Source organism: Poecilia mexicana, unplaced genomic scaffold (assembly GCF_051168715.1).
Source record: "Poecilia mexicana isolate PSO_F unplaced genomic scaffold, ASM5116871v1 scaffold_22, whole genome shotgun sequence".
In the NCBI taxonomy this organism is placed as follows: domain Eukaryota; kingdom Metazoa; phylum Chordata; class Actinopteri; order Cyprinodontiformes; family Poeciliidae; genus Poecilia; species Poecilia mexicana.
Window position 1 is genome coordinate 23345655 of NW_028263391.1, and position 14563 is coordinate 23360217.

Below are 14563 nucleotides of genomic sequence, written 5' to 3' on the forward strand. Positions count from 1 at the left end.
TTATCGTGTTGATCAGCGGTAGTAACTTTATTCGTGTAACCGCATCCATATGGTTCCAGTCTGGATGTGGAAACAGAAATCTGTGCAGACAGGAGGAGAAATAACAGCTGGAAACGAGTCGCCTCTCCCGGCGAACTCTTCTTCTTCTTCGGTTGTTTTCTTTGTATTATTTGAAGCCCTGCCTGCAGCAGGTTTAGCAGCTAATTAGGCTTCAATGAGCTCCTGAAGCGGGGTCGAGCATGGCCGCAGACGTGGATAAAAGCACCCCGGAGAGAGCGCGCAGCACCGGGCACAGTGGGCAGAGGAGTCCGGGATATGGAGCCTGGTTCTGCGGAGGGATGTGGACCCTGCTGGCGGTCTGCGCGGTTCCTCTGGCTGGTTTTGGGATAAAATATTACCAGAACTCCCAGCTACTCAGGCGTCATGTAAGATCCACTTCTGGGATTTACATCTCAGTTGCGTTTAAACGCAACTATGGATAATCATAGTTGCGTTTAATGACCTGGGATTAATCATAAAAATGTGATTTTTGTTATTTTTCCTCGCTGTTTTTCTGACATGTCGCCCCTAAAAGTCCCTTCAGCAGTTTTCTGGCCCCGCTGCGGTTTTATTGGGTGGGTAGGTCTGTCTGTCTGCCAGCTGCTAAAACATCACTAATCCTGAAGTCCACAGCAGTTTGGCTCCAAATTGTTGTTGCACCCCCTCCTCAGCCTCCCTCCATTGTAGAGCTGCTGGCAGACACGCATCTCCTTCAGAAAGGCTGGTCAGACTGGAGATAATGTTTCCTCAGGCTCCATCCAGCACAACGAACGCTGCAGATTTCTGACTTTAAACTGGGAATTATAACTTTATTCCCCAAAGTTTCTGATCTTAATATTGGAATTCTGTGAAGAAAATAATAGAATCTCAGAATTCAGTGGAAAAATTAAAGATCAGAATTAACCTTTCTGACCTTTTTTGTATTCTGACTTTTTTCTCCAAATTCTTAAGCTTTTTTCTAAATTTATTTTTTCCCATATTGAGACTTTTTTTTCTCAGTACCCAGACTTTTTTCTTCAGATTTCTGATTTTCTCAGAATTCTGAGGAAAAAATAAAAAAATGAATTTGACTTTTCTTGGAATTCTGACTCTTTAGAATTTATCAGAAATCTGATTTTAATTTTAGAAATTTTGGGGGGGAAATCCGGATTAAGACTAACAGAGTTCTGACTATAATCTATGAATTGTGACATTTTTTCCTAATTCATATTTTGAGCTTGAATTTCTGACTTATTTTCTCTGAAATCTTTTTTTCTCAGAATTATGATGATAATCTCAGGTTTCTATCATCCTCAGCCAAGTGAGAAAATCCCTGATATTTGATGCTGTAGCGGCTAAAATCCTATATTTTAGGCTACTGGTGGTTGTTGTTGAAAGGCGTTGGATTTACGTGCGCTCAATTAAGATTCATGATGCCGATCTTCCGTTTGACATAAAATAGTCATTTATTTTCAGTACAATGTCCATTGTCTTACTGTTTTCCTTAAGATCCACATAAATTCGACATACATCCAAACCAAGCACAGTAGAAAACTGTTTGCCTCTACCTATTAACAACACCTGAACAGAATCATGATTGACCTTAAATAACCCATCCCCCCATCAGACACTCAGAACTCAAAATTAAATACGCCCCCTGGTGGCGATAAACACCAGAAAGGATAAATGGCTCCTACAGATGCGTTCCTCTTGAAAGTTTGCTGTTCTCCTGTCTCTTTCATTAACTGATTGCTCCCAGATGCTCATCTGTATAAAAATCTGAATTCTCTTGTTTTTTCAGTGGCTCTATTCTTCCTCCATAGAATTGCTGAATTTTTGTAAATAAATGTTTTTTGTGCCTACACTCATGATCTAAGCATGTGACTATTTGTGCCCTGGAGTATTTCAGTTCAGCTGATGTCATGACTTGGTGTCCCAGCTTTTGGCTCGGGATTAGTGATCTTTAAATTGTTTTTATGTAAATAAATATCCGTGTTGCTCCTCAGGAAGAGGCGGTTCAGACTCTGGGTGTCGAAGGCCTGTTCCTCTTCTCCTCCCTGGACACAGACCATGACCTCTATCTGAGTCCTGAGGAGTTCAGACCCATCGCAGAGAAGCTTACAGGTCAATCTTTTCACCTGTCTGTTTTCATTTCTTAACCAGTCTTTAGTCTTTCTGTTTATCTACAATATTCAACCCGTTCCCTGTGATTTGTGACCTTAAAAGTGACCTATTATGCTTTCATGTAAAACCAACTGACCAAAAACTTGCTGGAGTTCTTCTTGGGTTGCTAGGTAACGGGGCTGGACTTGGCTGGCGTTGCTAGGCAACGGTGCAGCGAATGTGACTTAACAATCAGGAGGTTTTTGAAACAGCTTGTTTTCTAAACACCAAAGAGCATTAAATTATTGCCAAAAAATTGATGGTTGGATTTTTATCAGCTGTAGAAACCCAGATGAAAGTATGAAAACGTAAATTTTGCATAATATGTCCCCTTTGGATATTATTTTTTATCAGTCAAATCAAAACAGTTTTTTATTTGTACACTGCCAAATTACATCAATGTGAAAAGATGTTAATTTAGTTAATTTCAAGAAATACGTATTGAATCCAGAGTTTGCTAGAATGCTCATGTTGCCAAAAAACATTAATTTATTGCCAAAAACGGCTGTTTGGTTTTTTAAATACTTTGGCTGTTTTCAGAAGAGGCCCAAATGAAAATACAAAAATCTGTACAATGCAAATTTTGCATAATGGATCAAGTCTAATTATTGTTTTTGTCAGTCAAATCAAATCAGACATTTCACATAAAATCTCAATAAAACACCTTCAGGTTTGTGGTTGTATTAAGTTTAGGGGATGTAAGTACTTCTCCAAGAAGCTGTAACTGTGTTTTCCTTGCAGGGATCACAGCGCCTGTGGATTTGGAAGAGGATGTGATCGACGACCCAAACGGAGAGACTCTGGTTCTGGAGGCCAGAATGAAGCCTCTGCTGCTGGACTCCATGACGAAAAGCCGCGATGGCTTTCTCGGGGTAAACCCCCGACCAAAATTCAATAAAAACATCCAGAAGGTGCTGAAATGTACGAACCAGTATCGTTATTGTGCAGGTTTCTCACAGCTCACTGAGTGGCCTCCGGTCCTGGACGCACCCCGCCATTCCCTCCTCCTCGTTCCCTGCCGGGCACTTCCGGGTGTTTCTGCCCCCAAAGGGCAAAACAGAGCCGGGAGACGCATGGTGGGTGATTCCCAGCGAACTCAACATCTTCACTGGCTACCTGCCCAACAATCGGTACCACCCTCCCACTCCAAAGGGCAAAGAGGTGATCCAGCGCTCCAGATCAGTCTGTTTGAGTTAGTTTGGGTTTTGTTCTGATCCGACGTTCTGGTTCTGCTGCAGGTTCTGATCCACTCCCTGCTGAGCATGTTCCACCCGCGGGCTTTCATCAAGTCGAGGTTTGCACCGCAGGGAACAGTCGCCTGCATCCGAGCCAGTAGCGACTTTTACTATGACATCGTCTTCAGGTGAGGAAGCTAGCAGCTTCTGTTTTCCAATGCTTTCTGTTAGGAGCATAACAGCGTCAGGTTGTCAACATGAAGTGCTGAATCTTAAGTTTGGCTAGTGTATGTCTAATATATAAAAGAAAAAGGGATGCAGTGCTTTGCTAGTAACTGTCCACTAGTGGCATTTATTTTGAAAGAAATTCAACTGAAAGGGTGGGCAGGGGAGGACATGGAACCAAGGAGCCATGTAGCAGTGTTGTAGTCTAGACCACTGAACCTGAGACCAAATCAAGACCAAGACCAGCACCCAGCACTACATGACACAATAAAATTAAGTGCACCTATCAAAATCGCTTTTTTAATTGATCTGAAATATCCACGTTCCCCTAAAAACACCCCGATATTAAATACTTAGAGCTGAAATTAATTGAACCAGTATCAATTCAAACTCTTCTTCATTCTGTTTTGCTTTCATCTCTGTAGCACAATCCACAGAGGTCTCCTGCCATCCCTAAAAAGATAACGCCCTGTGCGGTTGCCCATACTGCCAATGTCAGAAACCACAACTGTCTGCACTATTAAACACATCAATTAACGGTAAACAATGCTCAATTATGAACACTGTCCAGAGCGCAAGAAGTAACCAAGCAGAAGGAGACTGTTCTCATCGTCGCTCCTGCTGCAATGTCTGCCACCATGACAGGAGACAAAAACAAAGAGCAATGATAATGCTCTGCGTTCTTTTTTTATTTATTCGCCAATTTAAAAAATATGTATATATATTTTAATGAAATAAAATAATAGCTACTGCAGTGTACACAGAGCATTACAAGAACACAGAACGGCTCTCAGGGAGGCTTCAGTCCTATCAACCTTAATACAGATCCATCCAGAAGAATAGGTAACGAAGTACAAGTACTTCGTTGCACAAATCTATATTAATACGTCGGTCTTGCATTGAAATGTGTGTAATACAAGCTCAGACTCTCATTGTGTTCACACTTGCAGGATTCACGCAGAGTTTCAGCTCAATGATGTTCCAAACTTTCCCTTCTGGTTCACTCCGGGTCAGTTCACCGGAAACATCGTCATCTCTAAAGACGCCTCCCACGTCCGTCACTTCCACCTTTATGTCCCCAGTAACAGGTAAAAGCCGCTGCTGTGTGTTTTCCGTCTGTGCTGCTCGGCCACGCTAGCGGTGTTTACATTAAATAAGAAATGTAACTAAAGTCACATGTGAATTGGCTTGGTCACGCGATAAGTCATTAAAAATCATGGCAGTGACTGATGTAAACAGTTATATGAAATTATATTAACAATTACCATCATCTGTCAGAGGCATTAGCCTCGTCAGCAGCTGGCGAGGAGACATCGGCGTCAGCTACTGTAGCTGCGTTTCCATTGACCAAATAATTGCGCAATTTGATATTTTGAAAATAAATTCACTTAAATAAAACACGTAAATTTAAAAATAAATTGTATTTTTTGACGCATGGACGAGATGGTTTTTGGCCGCATTGAAATAACTGTATTTCGCAAAATACGTTTTTGCGTCATAAGAGTCACGTGATCAACAACCGGATGTCGGTACTGGCGCAAACCAGAAGAAGACGACGGCCGGAAGTGGTAGGAGGAAGATGGCGCGGCAAAAACAGACTTACTCATAGACATGGATACGTAGACGCCTCATGGAGCGCTGAGTGGTACGTAACAGCGTCCGCCATCTTCTATGTGGCAGCAGAGCGATCGGAGCTCCTTAAGTCCTGTGCTGTGCGTTTCAACCGTTTTACGAAACAAACTGGATTCAATGGCATTGCGTTTCACAGGTGAGGATGAAAGATCAGAATTACTTGACTTTGCAGCCAGAAATTCGCTTCTAAACAACCGAAAAATATTTCCTAAGTAGCTAAATTGGCCCGAAGTAACCGCTGATTGTTAGCGTAGCAGCTAACGTTTTCACACTGTTTTCTAATGAGAGAGCTGATGAGAAACCGCTGTTAGAGGAGAAGTTCATTAAAGACCAGAGGATTTAGTGAGGAAAGATCAGTCAGGATCAGAGCTGGAGCTGCTGTTCTTCAGTCTGTTTCCCAGCTCAGCTTCTCCATGTCGGTATTTAGCTATAAAGATGCTACGAGTCAGAGCCCAACATGCTGAAAATGGCTTTTTCTGAATGTGAAAGAAACATGTATGTATTTTCTATTACATTTTTGTATAATTTCTCTTTTAATCCTTGGCTTTAGCCTGTGAACCAGGACGTCTCAGAAGTCATTGAGTTCTCCCAGTGAGACCAGCAGACTGAAGCCTGTGACCAGCGTTCCCAGTACAATAAAATGTTTTATTCCTTCACTTTTTGTGTATTTTTAAATATCTCAATCTGAAGTATGAGTGTATTAATACAGCTTATGTAATGACATAAACAATATTTACTCTGTTAGAATTATGTTAACTCTTTGCTGTCAATAGCAGAGTTGGCATACTGTGATAAATATTTATTCTCTGAAAAAAGTAAGAAAAAATATGTAATTTAATGTTTGACAATGACTGATTTATAAATCAAAAGTAATTTCTCAATAATGTATAAAAATAAATACAAGAAAATAATTTTCTCAAAAGTTAGAAACTGTCTTGAGTCATTTCTTTTATTGCCAAATATATTAATGTGTGTGAGAAAATGTGTCAATAGCAGGTATTAATTTAAAATACTTTGTAGAACTGCACTTTATAAAGTTCGGTCCATTTACCTGTATTAGCTTACTGGCACATATTCCACACTCAATATGGCGGACGCTGTGACGTATCGCAGCAACGGGCCGACCCGCTCCATGAGGGGTCTACGTGTTTATGTCTATGGAGTTACGTGTGATTTTAATTGCGTTTCTAAGTTAATGGAAACACCGCAGTTATGTTTTTTCGACATTTGCGCTGATTTGTAAAGGAAATGCAACTAGTGTGAGGTGTCCTGCTGTGCCGCAGGTCTCTGAACGTGGACATGGAGTGGCTGTATGGCGCCAGCGAGAGCAGCAACATGGAGGTGGACATCGGTTACCTGCCACAGGTATGAATGAACGTTTACTCCCGCATGCAGGAATCATTAAATCACTTCTCGTTGCTCTATAACAATAGAAAATACTGTCTAATCTCTTAGTCATTTCCTGTTTTTTCCTGCTGAGCTGAGTAGATAAAAGTTTTCATTGTTTAAGTTAACCTGACTACTTTTTTAAATGTAATTCAGACCACAAACAAGCAACTGTTTTTATATAAATTTTTTCTATAGTTTAATTTTTATTGAAACTATTGATAGCAAGTATTTCAAGTTTCCATTAATCACCAAAGATCAACCTGCTCTTCCCTTATCAATTAAGTTTGACATTAACAAAATCAAACTTAATTGATAGAAATTAACTTGTTGTATTCTTATGAAGCTAATTTTTTTGCATATTTGGCACACATTTGTTTGATTAATATTGATTCTGTTAAGAAATTCATTAACTGAAAATTAATTTTTTTCTCAGAATTTTGACCTTAAACCAAGAATTCTAAGTCTGTCAATGTGTCAAAATCCAAAAAAATAACCAAATATTCTTGGTATAATGTTTATAGTCTTCATATTGTTTCTTCTAAGGATTTGTAAACCTGCACTTTCCACACTCCACATTTTGAGAAAAAGTTGGATTTCTGAGAAAAACAGAATTCTGAGATTAAATGTGGAATTTTGAGAACAAAGTTGAGTTTTGAGAAGGCAGAATTCCTGGAAAAATGTCAAATTAAATTCGGAATTCTGAGTTTAACATCAAAATTTTGAGAAAAAGTTGGATTCTGAGATTAAAGTCAGAATTTTTCGGTGGTCCTAATTTTGTTCTGTACTAAAGTAACCAGATTATTGTAATTTTTTGATTCTTGCACTTTTCCCCCTGCAGATCTGAGTATAGATATGAAAAACGGTTGAAGTCTGGTTATTTTAACAGCCCTGTTTAGATCCACTGTAGGTCAGCGTCAGTAGAAAACTGTTTTGTTTGCAGTTGGAACTGCGGTCTATAGGCCCCTCCACTCCCTCTGTCATTGTGGACGAGGATGGAAACGTCATTGACAGCCGGGACGGACGCAGCGAACCGATCCAGTTCGTCTTTGAGGAAATTCCCTGGACCTCAGCGATCAGTCAGGAGGAAGCTTCCCACCACCTGGAGGTCACTTTCTACCCATTTAAGAAGGTAAACGTCCATTAGAGAGGCTGAACAGCAGCAGTGGGTTGTTGTTGACTGCTGTGTGTTTGCAGGTCCCCTACTTGCCTTTCGCAGAGGCTTTTGAGCGAGCCGAATCGGAGAAGAAGCTGGTCCATTCGATTCTGCTCTGGGGAGCTTTAGATGATCAGTCCTGCTGAGGTGATGTCGCTAATGTGGAGCTAATTTTACAAGATTAGCAACTATAGCCATCCAGCTTTAACGATAACTGTCAATGAGTGAGGAATTTTCACCCACACTTTCCAGCAAGGACAGCTAATGCTAAAACACAAAGTTAGCGCACATGTTGGCGCCCAACCTGAGGGCTCTAATCACAAACATTTGTTCTGCTGATGTTCAAGTGTTAACGTTGGCTCGCATGTTGGCACACAACCCAGTGGCTTTAATCATAAATATTAGTTCTGCTAATGCTAAAGAGCTACACCAACATGGTATCTAGTGGAAGCTAATGCTAAAGTGCTAACTTTGACCATGTTAAAGTCGTTGCACAACCTTAAAGTTCTAATCATGAACACTAGTTCTGCTAAAAGTGAAGTTTTACATCACCACGTTATTTAGCTGAAGCTAATCCTTAAGCAGTATTTTTAACCATGCTAAACTTAGCATCTTTTACTCGTGGTTTCAGTTTTGTAGCTATTGAGCTAGCTATTGTTAATTTTTACCTAACTGACCACTGAAGGGCTTTGGTCAGAAAACCTGCAAAGCTAAAGCGGTAAGCTAAAAATTAGCTCCGCTATTAGCACATTAGCAGAATTATCCCCACCACTGGTCAGACAGGTTGATGTTATTTCTTGATTCTACAGGTTTTTCTGCCTTTTTCACCTTCAGTTTGTGTTTAAATGGCTGCAGGTTCGGGGCGAACTCTCCGGGAGACGGTCCTGGAAAGTTCGCCCGTCCTGGCTCTGCTCAACCAGAGCTTCATCAGCAGCTGGTCTCTGGTCAAAGAGCTGGAGAACATGCAGGTGAGCCCCCAGTGGAGAACCAGTGAAACCACTTGGCTGCTGTGCAGCCACACAACTTCTCTGTTTGCTTCTGTTTCAGGCTGACAAGCAGAACCCTGCGCTGAGCGAAAAGGCCCAGTTACATCTGGAGAAGTACAGCTTCCCAGTGGAGATGTTGGTGGCGCTGCCCAATGGAACCATTGTAAATATCGAGTCAACTGATTTGGTTTCTCTGCATTTATTTGATTAGAAAGTAGATTTTATTGTAAATGTAATTTTTCATTACAAATTACTTGCAATGACTTGAAATGGCTTTTACTTACTTTTATCTGATAGTGGTGCACTAATAAGCAACTTCCCGTTAGGGATCAATACAGTATATTATATTCACTATACGACTCGTGTCAAAATGTTAATTAGTAAGTACATGTTGGGAGAATCTGCAGCAGGTTGCATGCGTCCAGTGTTATAAATAACCTTGAGAATGATAATTGTTCATTGTTCTGTAACCAAACTGCCCTGAACTATTTTTGCTTTGGACTCTTGGTATTAGTTTGTTGTTCAGGGACATGCATCCTCCTTTCCTGAAGAGATAAGAACGGAAATGGCTTTCTTGTGAATTCCTCAGGTCCACCACATCAACGCCAACTACTTCCTCGACCAAACAGCAATGAAACCAGAGGACGAAGGGGCAACTTTCAGCTTTTCTGGGGGGTTCGAGGACCCCTCCACATCCACGTACATCAACTTCCTGAAGGAGGGCCTGGAGAAAGCAAAGGACTACATAACCCAGTAGTAACGGTGTATTTCACAGCAACTGGCACCGGCGAGCATTTAGAGAAGATTTCTCATCTGTCTGCAGCAGAAAAAGTTTTTTTTTCTCATTTTTTCCGCTTAGTTTTTATTTACTTAAACAGTTTTTGTGGTAAAATTAGGGCTGCAAATTCAGTAATCTGTAATTTATTCTGACATAGGACTGGACAATAATCAATAACAACACATTTCTTGGTAGGTCAATATAAACAGATCATTAATCAAATGAAAATTATAATTGGAAAGCAACCATTTTATTGTCTAAAATGAAGTGAATGTATGTGTATATATACTATTTACAGTTTTTGCTTAATTACTGATGTGCACATGTTCTTTTGTAATTCTGTATACACCAGTTAATGATTAATTACTTAATTAGTTCACGATTATTTCAGAAATTAATTGCATTTAATTCGATTAATCAAATTAATCAATCCGATCAATTAATCGCAGTGTAATCTAGTTGGCAATTAATCATATACTAAATTAGTTGATTATTTCATAGATTGATTAATTATGATTAATCGTTCAGCCCTGGTTAAAGTAACCTTTGTGCAGACAGTGGGTCTTCCTCCTGGCTTTGCCGTGTTGAAGCGTCTTCGCGCTCAGAGCTGCTCCAGCCGTGTTTCGTGCATTTTGTGACGTCGTCGCCTGAAAGCTCTCCGAGCCGGGGGACGCCTGATGTTGTTGCCGATGTGGCTGGAGGAGCAAAACACTCAAACTCTGGTACATAAAATATAGATTTTGTTCTTTCATTTATTGTATAAAAATGTGTAGTGTGCAGATATTAATGTGATCAGACCAAAGAGCGTTGTTTCACGTTTATTCCACTTGCTTCATATTTACAGGAGACAAAACTGATGTTAACTGTAAAGATGTTTTGGGTATAGAGCCGGCTTTACTGTATTAGACAAGAAACTTTTTTGTTTTCATCTCATGCCTCAGTTATGTGATTAATTTACATTTGAGTATAAAACAAGTTGGTTACTACAAACCTTCCAGAACTTTAACCAAATTATTTCAGTTTCCTGTGCAAAGCCTTTTGGAGAAACGAGTTATTCCCTGAACTATTAGTGCCATTTTTTCATAATAAATACACATTTTCTATACAAATGAGTCTATTTTTCTCCTTAAACAGTTCTGGTCACAAGCGTTAAAGGAGAAGTCAAATATCCATCCAGATTTACAAGACTCTGACCGATCTGCCTGGCTTACATCATTCAGTGGGTTAATCCATGGAAATCTGTGGTTTCCATGCAAAAGTGTCGTTTCTCTGGAGCTGGAAAGAAATGTCTAACCAAATATTAGGAGGCAGAGTTTTGATTAGAGAAAATTACCAATAAATTCAAAGCTGTGAATTAAGTTTTGCCTTTTAAACCAAATTGTGTCATATAAGTGCGACAGCATTAGGGCCACGCTAAGAAAATGAAAATATGAGGGTCAAGTCTCGTAATTTGTTTCCAACGGCCTTTAATAATAAGAGTAAACTGAAATAAAATCAAAATAATACAAGAATAAAGTTGCAATATAAAAATGTCATGAGAATAAAGTCATGATTGGTCTTGAATTGTTTTGAGTTCATTTTTGTAATACTTTATTTTTAAAATATGACTTTATTCTCATACTATGACTTTATTCTCATACTATGACTTTATTCATAGTTTGAATAGATGAATCGATAAACTAATTTAGTAGTACTTTATTCATAGTATTGATAATAAAACCATAGTACTATGACTTTACTTTGTTAGTATGGCCGTAATACTTCATTGTATATAATCACTCCAACTTAAACAAAACATAGTTTGTAGGCGTCATTAAACAAAATGGCGTCTGTGCAGGTGATGACGAGTCAAAGCAAACGTTTTACCAGCCATGCAGATCCATGAAACAACCATTCAAATTCACATTGTGCAGATTTCCATGCATTAACCCACTGAATGATGTCTGAATCAGTCAGTCTTTAGCAGCAGTGATGACGCTCGTCCAGTTTCTATGCCGTTTTACCGTAGAACAGAAAAAACGCATCGTCTCCGTTCCAGTTGGACGAAAAACCGCAGACATGATGATCAGCGCTGATGAAGAGCAGATGAACTCCTCAGATCTCGTACGTATCTTAACATTAGTCATGCATTAACAAGGCAGGATTGTATTTACACGTATTAATGTCCAATTATAAAACAATATGAGGATGCTAATTTACATTAAGAGCACTCAGTTTGGCTGAGGACAGTCTGGTAATATACATCTATATAGACGTGATCTACATAGACGAGTTTCTTCTTCTGGGCGAATAGCCATGTCCTCAGCTGAACGTCCAGACCTCCAGCTCCATGATGCGGAAATCGTCTGTTTCAGAGAGGCAGCAGTTGTTGAAGGTGTAGCAGGGACTGCTGCGGCCCAGATACAGGTTCTCATCGACCCACAGCCCGAAGTGACCGCTGGGGGGAAAGAGAGACGCACAGAGGCTGGGTGAGCAGCAGCAGTGGAACGATTAATCAGATTAATCAGATTAATCACTACTGAAATAATGTTAACCAAGTAATCACAATTAGTAAAACAATTATTTGATTAATCATAATTTATTGAGTTTGGAAATAATTGTCAACTAATTTAGTAAAGATTAATTGTGACTAATTAAAAATAGTAAATCCATTAATCATGATTAATCAATTATTAAAATAATTATCAATTTATTTAGTAATGATTAATCATGATTACGCAATTTACATTTAATTATTAAAATTAAAGTAATTTAGTAATCAGTTAATCATCATTAATCAATTACTGAACTAATCAACTAATTTAATAAGTCATTACTCACGATCACAATTAATCATGATTAATTGAATATCAAAATAATCGTCAACTAACTTAGTAATTGATTAACCAAAATTAGAAACGATGAATCAAGACTAATCGATTCTTTAAATAAATGTCAAATAATTTAGCAATCAATTAATCGTGAGTAAACATGATTAATCATCACTAACTGATTTGATATAATTGTCTAATATAGTTATCGATTAATTGCTAACATCTGTATACAGAATCAAAGGTCAACAGAACAGCAAACTGAGCATTCAAGTAAACTTATTTTCTACATATTTCTTTTATTAGGTGTATTTTATTGTAAATTTTAATTTTCAATACAAGCTGCCACATATTATTCTTACATTATTCTAAAATGTTAATTTTTCTTATTAAAAAGTAACTGAATTATTTGTTTATTTGCATCTTTTTATTTATTTCTGATGTTGTATTTTAAAAAATGGCTTAAGTGGTAAATGAAAACCCTGCAGAATGTTCCAACTTTTCTGCCAAGCAGCCTAAATTTCCCACATGTGGGACTAATAAAGGATTATTTCATCCTAAAACAGACGAAATGCAAAGCTGAAAACATTTTTACCTTCCACCGCCAACAGCGAAGCAGTCCAGGTCTCCTTTAATGAAGAAGGAGTTTTCTCCTGTCCACCTGAAGCTCTGAACACATTTTAAATATCCAAAATAAATAAACAGCAAAAGAAACAAATAACATGAATTATTAAGTCTCTGTAAACAAGACCAAAGCAAGACTCTGTAGACTTTTATCATCCAGCTTTTTGGAAGAACGAGAAAAAAAAAATCATGCAAACGGGAATTATAGAGCTTGTTTTAATTTATCAGGCGATTAATTAATGTAATGCCTAATTGGACAGCAGATGTATTGTTTTCAGAGTTTAACAGCCTTGCTCATTTTCAGCTGCTTTGATGGACTAGTGAAAATAAAATGAGAATAAGACAAGCAAAATTAGAAAAAAAGTAAAAAAGAAAGAATGTTTGGAGTTAAATGAACATTTGATACATTTTCCCAGATAAGCAGAGGAAAACAGTAAAAACACATGAAACATTTAAAAACAAATTTTAAAAAACATTGAAAAAGGTTTGATGATACAAGACGAAAAAATAAATAAAAGGCACAGATATTTTAGCTTTACAGGGCTTTCTAATACAGTGGGTTTTTAACTGGGGCCGCCAGGGGGCGCTATGGGGAATAGAAATGGAAAAAAAATAGAATAAAATACATTTAAATAAAATAACTTATTTAAATGCAACTGAAATGGTTGACAAGAAAAAAATGGATGTGATTAATATGAAATATATATTTTTTAATAATCAAAATTGTATTATAAAAATATAAATTTTTATAATACAAAAAAATTATGTTATAAAATACAATTTAATATATCATAGTTATATATTAAGTGATAATAAAGTTTAATGCTCTTTGGTAACCTCCATACTAATCTACTCTAAGTTATAATGAAATCTCACAAGGAAAAGTTTCCCCTTAATAATAACATGAAAAGCTGCAGTTTGTTCCAGTTAGCCTCTCTTTTATTAGCTTACCTTAAAACGAGGATGCAACATGAACAGGAAGGTTTCTCCAGTACCGTAAAATGTCTCACTGGGTCTCAGAGGATCAGACAGGAAGGCCCCAAAAAGCTGATGGATTCGTTCACAATCGATCAAAAACAGCCGATAAAACCAGACGGCACCACATTTATAGTTTCTGTCACAGTTTTTACCTCATCCAGAGCATCTTTTATGACAATCAGCACAGGAGAGTCGGTGCTGCTGAGCTTCCTGTAGAGAGACTTGAGGCTGGCGCCGTGCCGGGACGTGCTGTAAGCGAGCTGCCAGGCGCGGCCCACCGTCCTGGCAGGAAGCTCCTTACACAGCTGGAAAAAACACATTTACCACTTAAAAACCAAAAACTTCAGGGATTTTATGCAACATTTTAACTTATATTTTTTTTTTTCAGGTTGAATAAGAAAAACAAATTGTAAATGTTTTATTTGACCTCATTTATTTGAACTTAATCCTCAACGTTTGTTTACACAAGCCAGAAAAGTTTAATTATTACAAACCTTGACTGTATCTCCCACATAAACTTTACAAAGTTAACATTTAAAGTCAAAAAGTGTGAAATATTTATCTGGTTGAGTTCCTAAAATGAGTTGATCTGCAGATAATTAATCAATAAGGGAGGGATGATTAATTGATTA

The 14563-nt window shown here is 38.1% G+C and overlaps 2 protein-coding genes across 3 annotated transcripts in view; one reads left to right on the forward strand and one right to left on the reverse strand.

Moving 5' to 3' along the window:
- selenon (selenoprotein N) lies at positions 1-10628 on the forward strand. The gene is made up of 12 exons (XM_088002450.1): positions 1-425; positions 2025-2142; positions 2923-3053; positions 3130-3342; positions 3420-3544; positions 4532-4669; positions 6497-6578; positions 7543-7731; positions 7797-7902; positions 8611-8723; positions 8803-8904; positions 9331-10628. The coding sequence occupies exons 1-12, from the start codon at positions 240-242 to the stop codon at positions 9496-9498; spliced, it is 1671 nt and encodes a 556-aa protein (XP_087858576.1). The 5' UTR covers positions 1-239; the 3' UTR covers positions 9499-10628.
- Positions 10322-14563, reverse strand: part of LOC106926199 (oxidation resistance protein 1A) — a 20846-nt gene continuing 16604 nt past the window's right edge. For both annotated transcript variants that reach the window (XM_015000977.2, XM_015000968.2), the window contains exons 13-16: positions 14084-14236; positions 13905-14000; positions 12925-12998; positions 10322-11956 (exon numbers count right to left, since the gene is read on the reverse strand). In XM_015000977.2, coding sequence (XP_014856463.2) covers positions 11821-11956; positions 12925-12998; positions 13905-14000; positions 14084-14236 — 459 coding nt within the window. In that variant the 3' untranslated portion in view covers positions 10322-11820. The remainder of the gene's footprint in view (positions 11957-12924; positions 12999-13904; positions 14001-14083; positions 14237-14563) is intronic.